Genomic DNA, 10835 nt, shown 5'->3' on the forward strand with positions numbered 1-10835 from the left:
AAATTTAATAATAATAATAATGACATTTAAAATAATAAAATTAATTGTGCTTTGAACGAGGATAATTTGGAAAATATGAAAAAATTATAGGGATACAAAATTGTGTGGGACCCACACATTTTATTTCTATTCTCAAATTACATTTTACTAAGTAAATATGAGTTTCATTCACATTCCTTCATTCTCATTTCCTAAATACTCAAGTAAACACACCATTAATGTATAGACATGTCTATTATAAGTATTTAAGAAAATATTATCATTTGAAAATAGTGAATCAATATAACCATCAAAATAATGCAGTATAAAAGAATAAATTAATTTCACATAGGTTTGTATGAATTAATTTGCATAAGAGATTGAGATACATTAAATCTGCCTATATATATCATATAATAATATTGGCCAATAGCAATAAATTAATAATAAAAAAACAATAATATTTGATTGATAATTATAATGTTTGGTATAATTAACAAGATAATTAATTAAAAAAAACAAGATACTTTTTTGATAATTATCCAAAAGTTAGACAAAAATTATTCTCATATTAGTGGGTAGAGGTTTGAATCACTTTATATGTATTATCAGATTGATTTCTTTCAATTATTTGAAAATAAATCTGATTAATTAGTGATCTAAATATTTAGATTGCATTGACCTATACAAAATTAATAAAATATTATGATAAATTTTTATGCAAAAAATTACTAAATTTATAAATGTATTAAAATATTTAATAATTTACAATTATATTTATTTATTTATTTATATTTCAATAATATTTGCAGTAGTAATGTCACATATTTTGAGGAAAAAAAATATAAGTTTCATTTTTTAAATATATTTTCATGTAAAGTTGAGGGAGTATTTGGTAGTTTTATAATTTAATTGATAACCTTGTTATATACTTAAAATAACGGTAGCTGTATGATATTTACCTTTAATTTTTTCACCCTAATCGATTACAATAAGAGATAACCGGTGGCCGATTATAAAATTAATTAAAAAAATAATAAAAATTGGCTGTACCAGATACAGCGATGTATTGCAGGCCGACCCCCATTATGATAAGTTCCATAATCCATACCATGTATATTGAAACCCCATTATAGTCATAAAATTATACTAAACTAATTTATTACTATCAGAAGATTATAATTTAATAGAGGCATAGATAAAAAAATTATTATTTTAACTTAGTTATTCGTAATTGAAGTAATATGGGATAAAATATGTGCTACATTGACAATTAATTAATGAAGTATGCCAAATCTAATGTAAGGACAATGATAAAAGAAATAAACATGATTTTAAAAAGTTCGTGCATAAATCTAATATGTAATGTTGGGATTATGCAAAGTTATCTTGAAAATCTAACAAATAAATTAATTTTTCAAATAATTTTAGAAAAATATTTTATTCTATTTTAAACTTTTAATATAACAAAGAATAATTTTTTTTACAATATACCAATAATCATTACTATGTGAAGACAAGTTTCTTAAGACATAATTTATAAAAATTATAATTTATTACAATGTAGAGTTTATTTTTATTTATAACTTAACTAAATTTTGACCAAAATTTTTATTGTTAAATAAAGATTATTTCTATATAGAGTATCACGAAGTTTACAGTAGTTGTGTTCTTATAAAACTTAAATTACAATTTTTTTTTACTCTATATACATTACAAATTGATTTAAAATGTTTCACATTATAATTTGCTCTCCATTTTCTTTTATTGTTGATTCGGTTTAATAAATAAAAAGCATTAGACTAAAAGATAGGCTGATTCTTTGAAGAACTTGGGTGAATTTGGCAATAAATTTATAGCAAGTCTCTAGTGCAATTGTCAAAACTAACAGATCATATCGTGCATCGACAATGCCGTATTTGTGTGTTTTATGTTATAAAATAGGATAAATTTATATTTTGTATAAAATGCCATAAATCTATGAATGTAAGCCTATTAATTCACTCCAAAAATGAAAAAAAGTGTTAAAATAAATTAAAATAAGAAACGCCAAAAATACTATTACAGAAGTCCCCGTAAACAGTTAACTGGAAGCATGTAGATGGCGTGTCATTTTTTTGAATCATGTTACTATTACAGCCAATATATTTATCTTGCTTCCATCGTTGTCATTGTTACATCGTTTGTTGAAAATTTTGCAACCTCATTATCCGGAACTTCCGGCACTTGATCATCAGCATTAGCGTTGATGAAAAAGGCAGGTTGTTTTGGTGGAGGCAGAGGCACTGTTTCATTTTGAAGCATGCAGACAACTTCAGGCATTGTGGGTCTATCCATTGCCTGGTCCTGTACGCACAAGAGACCCACATGAATGCATCTCATCACTTCATTAGCAGAGCATGGTTGTTCCAGTGATGGGTCTATTAGCTCCAAACCTTTGCCGTCGCTCAGCAGCTGCCATGCCTGAAAAATGGTAAGTTTTAAAACCGCATAAGGGTAATTAAGCACTGGATTTGGCAACGCAAAGCCGCGTGGCAACCTCTCTCACAGTCCTAAGAACGAATACTTACGTATCCTATAAGGTTGAGTGGGCGATCTGGATGATGGCGTGTATGGTTCTTCTGGCCACTCACAATTTCCAGTACCAAGACTCCGAAACTAAATACATCTGTTTTTATTGAGACAATTCCGCTCATGGCATACTCTGGAGACATATAGCCACTGTAAAGAAATTGAGAGGGAAAATGTTTATGCATGCTCTATGCGAAAAGCCACAAAGTGTTATATCTTAAATGGTACTTACTATGTTCCAACAATTCTCTTTGTGTTTGCTTCTGATTCATTCACCTCAAAGATTCTAGCCATTCCAAAATCAGAAATTTTAGGATTCATTTTGTCATCAAGTAAAATGTTGCTAGCTTTCAAATCTCTATGAATCACTCTTAATCTTGAATACTTGTGAAGATATAGAAGCCCTTGTGAGATCCCTTCAATTATAATGAAACGTTTCTCCCAATTCAATACGTTCTTTCTACCAGAGTCTGCATCAAACAGATAATAGTATGAATAATGATAGGTTTCGCATTAGAAATTAGAATACTAATCTTGTGAAAAGAGACCTACTGAAAAGAAAGAAATCCAAGCTTTTGTTTGGCATGAATTCATAAACTAAGAGCCTTTCTTCTCCATGGAGAGAGCACCCCAAGAGCCTAACAAGGTTCGTGTGCTGCAGTTTTGCAATGAGTCTAACTTCATTCTTAAACTCCACTATTCCTTGGCCCGAACTTCTAGAAAGTCTCTTTATTGCTACTTCTTGCTCATCTGCTAATTTCCCCTGAAATGTTGCTCAATCAGCTGACAATCATTTTATTATACATCTTAATATATATATATGTGTGTGATTGTGTATGTATGTATGTATATACCTACCTTATAAACTGGACCAAAGCCACCCTCGCCAAGCTTATTTGTAGTAGAAAAATTGTTTGCAGCAGCTGCAATGGTTTGAAAATCAAATATCTTCAGCTCGTGGCTAATGCTTTGATCTTTCTCTGGTGATTTTCTTTTCCCATATGTCGGCAGAAGTGACACGTTATCTCCAAGTTCACGTAATAGCTTCATTTGGTTCATTTTGTTTTCCACTAATTTTAGATACATGGAAAATATAGTTCAATTATATTGTTATTGATTGAATGATAATAATTATTTGTTCCAGGAGTTACCTTTTGCCTTGAGTTTTCTCCATGTCACATAGCACAAGTAGCACAACATGGGTATCCCCAAAACTACTCCTATAGCAATGGTTAATGAACGCCACCACTTCTCTTCTGGAATTGGAACAAATCCTAGCCGTATTCATATGCGATAGATTTCAAAGTAAATGCGAAAGTGAGAAATATGGTAGTTTGATAGATTGCATACCTTGTGCTTTGTATTTTCTCCGTATAAGATAGCACATCGAACCCAACAGGGGTACCATTAGGGCTCCTATTATTGCACCAATTAATTTTGGTTTCCTCTTTTCTTCTGTTAAATGATCTTCACTTATTCATTTGTCTTACAACAACAATGTGACAATAAATGATTAATGACAGTTACCTTTGATTGCGAGGATGAATATTTCTCTTGAATTGTTCGAGGCAATCTCTGTAAACTCTGTCCCTTCACTCCAAATCTCACAATAAGCCTGCTTATTTTTAAATCCTCTGGTACCGGTAGCAAAGGCAATGCAAGAACAATTATAAAAGCATTTGGCTCGACAGTCAGTAGAGGACATGTTGTCACTTTCTTTGAACTTGAATCCATGTTCAGATATGAGCCCAAATTTGCTCTGGAAATTTTCTGGACCAGTGCCTTTCCTGCAGATTGGACGTGGAAGCTGATTCCAACATCCTCCGTAAGTGCAAGGAGCAAACGATCCTCTGCTGTCCGAGAGTGCACCCTCCGGATCAATTCTTAGGAATACAGATGAAGTGACCCCTTCATTTAAAGAATACTCGAAGTACTTTTCTTGTTCATTTGAAGTGTAACTAAAACTAAGATTCCACGAACGAGAGAAGTTGAAGTTCCCATTAAGCAAAAGCCCACTAGTCCAGTAGATCGTTTCTCGTCGCCATCTGATGATCAACTGGTTTGTGGCATTGGGTTCAATTCCTAAGGTGAATGAGCCTTGAGCAGGAGAGGAATAATCAAGCCATGATTGGAGAAACCATTGATGTCCCGTTTGCAAGTTAATTCCCAGTTTCATTCCTGGAAGAAGTGTATCAGTCGGATAGTCAAAGCTTTGCCACAGCACTCGCTTTATAGTTCCATCTGTGTTCATTTCCCGTAGGACTAGATTGCCAGATTGCAGCAATGTAGCACTTGTATTGTTACTAGCTCCTTCAACCGAACTTACAGCAATAGGATTTCCCCCATTGTGTAAAATTTTCAAATTGCCATCGATGCTGTCTATTGTAAGAACTCCGGACTGATCTAAGATTGGGGTGTTCCGATTTTCAATCCATATAGGCTCATCAGTTTGATAACGAGGCAAAATAGGTCGGAAATACCAGCCCAAAGTGTCTGGAGCTGTATCGTGCCATATTCCTAAGTAGCGCTCTGTCGTAGTAGAGCTCGCAGGGCTAAAGAATCCCAACTTGAAGTTCCCAAACGCTGAAACCAGTAGCATCCCATCTTTGAGCAATTGGCCTTGTACTAATTTGTCAGTCAGGGTGGAATCTGAAGATCCCAGCAAGAGCATGAGCCATAAAAAGCTCAGTTGAGCATACTTGCTTCCTTTGCTATTCATTGTTTTGTTGGCTTTTGTGAGTAGCAGTGGTTATATATAATCAATGAGAAGCAGTCCGCCATCGACATTGACTATTGACTTTAGGCTAGGCCCTCTTAATTGCTTACTTTGAACTGAAAATCTTTTGAATAGCATTCAATTGTGGTATGTCACAAAAGTCTCCCAGTGCATGCCAGACTGGAGTGGACTAGATTTGTTAATGACATTGGTTATGACTTTGTTTCCAATTCAATATTGGATGAGGACAGTAACGCATAGCAAAAATTTAAATAGCAATGGCCTAAATTTGAACAAATACTCTTGCCCCTCTACGTTTATAACTGTCACTTTCAAACATTTTCTTGCCACTCAATCTACATATATAGAATATATGGAACATTCTGCCGTTTGCAAAGTAATCCATTTATGAATTTGGATTAGTATAAAGTGATTCATAACATCAGTAGTATGATGAAAAACAAAATCAACATAAATCATCGCCTCTATGCATCTCTGTGCCGTTTTGCTTCATCAATACAGAAAATTATTTCACTGCCAGTATTACTTTTATCTTGCTTCAATCTCTGTAATCGATTCTTTATATACGGAACAAACTTCTGACTTGTTTTCGGTAGCTTCTGGTTCTTCGGTGGTAACATCAATAAAAAATGCAGGTTTATTAACTCGTGTGTTGAATTGACACATTACCATTCACAAAATGCAAGCATCGAACATTGATTTCTCTGTTCGTGCTAGAATTTCAACATAGCTACCTGACTGAATTATGTAACTGTGTATCATCTTGCTTCCAATACTGAAATTGATACATTATTTATTGAACAACATTCTGCGTTACTTTCAGAAACTGGTGGTTCTTCAGCAGTAATATTGATGAAAAATGCTGGTTGCTTTGGCGCAGGGAGGGAAAGAGACTCATTTGTAACCATGGAAACAACATCGGGCATTGCAGGCCTATCCGTTGCTTGGTCTTGCACACACAATAGTCCCACATGAATGCATCTCAGTACTTCATTGGGAGAGAATGATCCTTCCAATGCAATGTCTACTAGCTCTAAAACTTTGCCTTCATTCCACAGTTGCCATGCCTTCAACATGCAACAAGAACAGTCAAGGTAAGACTGCAAGTATCACTCAAACGAAATTCAGTCTAACTCAGCATACTTACATATCCTATAAGGTTGAGTGGATGATCTGTACGATAGCAACCGTTGTTCTTTTTGCCACTCACAATTTCCAGTACTAAGACTCCAAAGCTAAACACATCAGTTTTGATTGAGACAACGCCACTCATCGCATATTCCGGAGACATATAGCCACTGATAAATAATTGAATACTATTTTAGTAACTGGAAGCAAGAAATTGATATCTGCACATGAATAAAGCAAACTAATATGTTGGATTGTAAATATAGTATATACTTACTATGTTCCAACAACTCTGTTTGTGTTTGTTTCTGACTGATTCAATCCAAAAATTCTAGCCATACCAAAATCGGAGATTTTTGGATTCATTTGGTCATCTAGTAAAATGTTGCTTGCTTTCAAGTCTCTGTGAATCACTCTTAACCTTGAATACTTATGGAGGTAAAGAAGTCCTTGTGCAATCCCTTCAATTATACTGAAGCGTGTTTCCCAATTCAGTCGGTTGTTTCTTCTAGAGTCTGTCTCATCATAGAACAGAAACAAAAATACTAATATTAGTTGACAAAGCAGAGAAATGTTGTAGCCAAATACTACTTACATATTGAAGAGGGAACCTACTGAAAATAAAGAAATCCAAACTTTTGTTTGGCATGAACTCGTAGACTAAAAGCCTTTCTTCTCCATGGAGAGAGCATCCTAAAAGCCTCACCAGATTTGTATGCTGGAGTTTCGCAATAAGTTTAGCTTCATTCTTGAACTCCACTATTCCTTGTCCAGATCTTCTTGAAAGTCTCTTTATTGCTACCTCTTGTCCATTTAGCAGTTGCCCCTGAAATCATGTCTCTATAAGAATAACCAGTTATGCACTTAATATCAATAGAAGTTGCAAAATTTCACCTTATAAACTGGACCAAAACCACCCTCTCCAAGCTTATTTACTGCTGAGAAATTATTTGTAGCAGCAGAAATTGTTTGAAAATCAAAGATCTCTAATCCGTATTTCATGCTGTTATGGTCATTTCCCTTTCTTTTTCCATCGCCATTTGTTGAGGGAAGCGACAGGTTTTCTCCGAGTTCACGTAACAGCTTCTTTTGGTTCATAATTCGTTCCACTAATTAAGATCACGAAAGGCATAGTTCAGATTCTTGTTATTCACTGGTATTAATAATATATCTTTTCCAAGTTATTACCTTTAGTCTTGATTTTTCCATAAATCAGATAACATAAGTAGCTCAGCAAAGGTATGAATGTTAAAGCTGCTGATATAGCAATGGTTAATGAAATCCACCACTTCTCTGCAATAAACGATAGAGCGAAAGGCTTAAGTAAAACCTTGCTTTTATTGATCATCAATAATGATAGATATTTTTGACCAATTGCATACCATTTGCCTTGTATTTTCTCCTTGCCAGAAAGCATAATGAACATGACAGGATCCCCACAGGTAGAGCTACTGCCAGTGGAATGATTAGACACAGCCAGCACTTCTTTTCTTCAATGCCTAATTCAAATGAAAAGCATAAAAATAGCTTGTTACCTAATTATGCTTGTTAGACTTTTAAGAAAAGCTACTAAAAGTAAAACATTTGTGACTTGGTGACATACATCCTCTTGTATACAAATTTCAAACATATTAAAAACAAGGTAGTAAATTTTCAGGATTTACTCTGCTTTTGAGTAAATTAAACATCTTGAACTGAAGTATTATGGTTTTGTCTTGAGTTAAATGATAGGTCTATTAGATCTGCTTTACTGGTCTCGAATAAAGAACAAAGGGATGCAGGTCCTAAAATTTAAGTCTTGCTTTTACTTACAAGTAATTAATACCTTACAATTTCTTCTCCAGCTTGGACGTGATACATCAAATTATAGTATTTGCGTTATTATAATTACTGAAGCAGACTTACCTTTGGGTTCCCACACGCTTATGTAGCGAGCATCTGTATTATTATTATCCTCTATGAACTTTGACCCTCTGCTCCAGATCTCACAGGCGGTATTGTTATTTTCATTTGTGATTGCAAAGGCAATACAGGAACAATTACTCAAGCATTTGGTTGCACAATCGTCTCTGCTCGTGTTGTTACTACCTTTGAACTTGAACCCATCCACGGACATGAAACCCCGCTTCCGTGCCCAGTTCAATTCAAAATCATCCGGAAAATATCCTATGCAGCTGGAAAGCCTCACACATCCCTCAGAGCCAGGACACGAAATAGGAAGAGCACCTGTAACTGTAAGTGAACCTCTGGAGTCAATTTGAAGTGTTGGAAATGAAGTAAAATTTCCGTTTAGAGAATAATTGAAATATCTTTCTTTTTCATTTAAAGTGTAGCTGAAGTGGAAGTCGGAATCAAGGTCAAGAGCTCGCCAGTGTGGGAAAAGGCCACTGGTCCAAAGGACTTCCCCTCTCCGCTGGATTATCAACTGGTTTGAGACATTTGGATCAATGTTGAGCGTAAATTCCCCTTCAGCAGGAGAGTCCTCTGATGTCCACGACCGGAGAAACCACCCGTGCCCAGTTTGCAAATTAAGTCCCAGTTTCATTCCTGGCAGAAGAATATCAGTTGGATAGTCAAAACTCTGCCACAGCTCCCGCTCCATAGATCCACTTGGATTCGTCTCATATAATACAAAATTTCCGGTTTCATATAAAGCAGCACTTGTATTACCCATTGCTTGAACCGAACTTACTACAATAGAATTTCCACCTTTGCGTAAAATTTTTAAATTGCCATCTCTGCTGTCTATTGTAAGGCTTCCGGATTTATCAGCGATTGGGGTGTTTCTGTTGGCAACCCACACTGGTTGATTTATTTTTGGGGACCCGTAGGACCAGTGCGAATCAGATGGATCTGTTGGCCTATGGTACCATATTCCTAAGTACCGATCTTCTGAGGACATATAGCTAAAGAATCCCATCCTGAAGTTGCCAAAAGCTGAAACCAACTCATCTCCATCTTTGAGAAGTTGGCCTGGAAGTAATGTGTCAGTCTGGGAATAGCAAGGCCCCGTCAAGAGAACAAAGAATGAAAAGCTGATAAGGAGGTCAATTCTTTGTTTGATACCCATTAGTGGAACTGAGTGTGTACTTTGCAGAAAGAAACGAATCAAAATGTGCGTTCTTTGATAACCTCTCTGTTCACTGGTCTTGCACATACAAGTGTAAATGCAAAAATGAGTCATCGAATAATAGTGGTCCTTGAAATATAATATGCATCAATCAGCCAACGACCGTGACTATTGGCTATGGACTTTGAAAGTGTTGGTTTTTTCATGGAAGCTTCGTATAGCCAAATTATCATCCCAATTTTAACCCTAAAGACAAATCTCCCAATGGAAACAACTTTTCGTTGCCATTAATTTATGCTTTTGTATCCGTTAGTAGATAATAATTCAACATTCTTGAATAATGACAATATTGACAATAAGACTTGCCAATAATTTCAAGCAAATAAGTATATATGACAAGTTACCATCATTTTGTCTTTAGAATGAAAATAAAGTCGACGATAATTAATTATTTAATGTATACATGAGGAGACATGTTATGGAAATGTTGGACAAGTATCTTTTTTTTTTTTTAAATCTCATAGTCTCTCCTTATTAAATGAGTGGTCAAAATTGAGTTTTAAATGTTGATATTGACAATCAAGTCATTTTTTTTTAACTTTATTTACAATTAAATTAATTTTTTTAACTAATTTTTAAAACGATGAAAGGATTCTAAGCCGGAAATCGTTTGTTAGGCCGTTTGCGCAAGTTTCCACCAGGAGAAGTTGATGCCTCCGAATTAACGTGAACAGTCAATGGCTCAATCGTTGATTACTAGTATTTGATAATCACATGGCGTAGGTGATCATATTAATTAGTAGTATATCTAATTAATTAACTGAACAATGTTTTGAATCATTGTTGAGAACATCTAGTACTTCTTCATCAGGATTGACATCGACAAAGAACGCCGGTTGTTTTGGCGCAGGTAGAATCATAGTTTCATTTGTAAGCATGGAAACAACATCGGACATTGTGGGTCTATCCGTTGGCTGATCCTGTACGCACAGTAGACCCACATGAATGCATCTGAGTACTTCATTAGGAGAACATGATTCATCCAGTGCTGTGTCCACGAGCTCTATACATTTCCCTTCATTCCAGAGTTGCCATGCCTGAAAGAGTTAGGTTTTTGTTATTGAAACAGCTTGACCCAAAAAGTTAAGCTAATAGGTAACGGTCTAACAACGATATACAGACAAGTTTTAATAGATCCTGATAGCATGTTAGCAAAATTATTTGACCCAAAAACTTAAATTGATATCTAAAGGCTTATAATAGTATTAGAGAAAAATATCAATAGTTTTGGAGTACTCTCTGAAGATCAGATTGTACAGGCCATCCAAAAAGATTTGACTGGATAGTGAT

The 10835-nt window shown here is 34.8% G+C and overlaps 1 protein-coding gene across 1 annotated transcript; it reads right to left on the reverse strand.

The window, feature by feature from the left end:
* Nucleotides 1-2003: 2003 nt before the first annotated feature.
* Nucleotides 2004-9588, reverse strand: LOC102607278 (uncharacterized). The gene is made up of 16 exons (XM_052431246.1): nucleotides 8321-9588; nucleotides 7798-7914; nucleotides 7604-7708; nucleotides 7310-7524; nucleotides 7031-7241; nucleotides 6693-6930; nucleotides 6435-6585; nucleotides 6049-6354; nucleotides 4078-5284; nucleotides 3901-4005; nucleotides 3702-3806; nucleotides 3409-3620; nucleotides 3103-3313; nucleotides 2783-3020; nucleotides 2550-2700; nucleotides 2004-2442 (listed from the first exon to the last, which is right to left on the reverse strand). The coding sequence occupies exons 1-16, from the start codon at nucleotides 9570-9572 to the stop codon at nucleotides 2128-2130; spliced, it is 5139 nt and encodes a 1712-aa protein (XP_052287206.1). The 5' UTR covers nucleotides 9573-9588; the 3' UTR covers nucleotides 2004-2127.
* Nucleotides 9589-10835: the final 1247 nt, after the last annotated feature.

The sequence above is a fragment of the Citrus sinensis genome, chromosome 7, assembly GCF_022201045.2.
Source record: "Citrus sinensis cultivar Valencia sweet orange chromosome 7, DVS_A1.0, whole genome shotgun sequence".
NCBI lineage: Eukaryota > Viridiplantae > Streptophyta > Magnoliopsida > Sapindales > Rutaceae > Citrus > Citrus sinensis.

What these genes read in the sequence shown, in the direction of transcription:
- LOC102607278 (XM_052431246.1), bottom strand. Translation starts at nt 9,572, where the DNA reads ATGTGCAAGACCAGTGAACAGAGAGGTTATCAAAGAACGCACATTTTG. An exon ending in AAGCGTGTGGGAACCCAAAG is followed by an intron (nt 7,915 to 8,320) that starts GTAAGTCTGCTT and finishes CATTTGAATTAG; the next exon opens with GCATTGAAGAAAAGAAGTGC. An exon ending in TTTCAGTATTGGAAGCAAGA is followed by an intron (nt 5,285 to 6,048) that starts TGATACACAGTT and finishes CTGCTACTCACA; the next exon opens with AAAGCCAACAAAACAATGAA.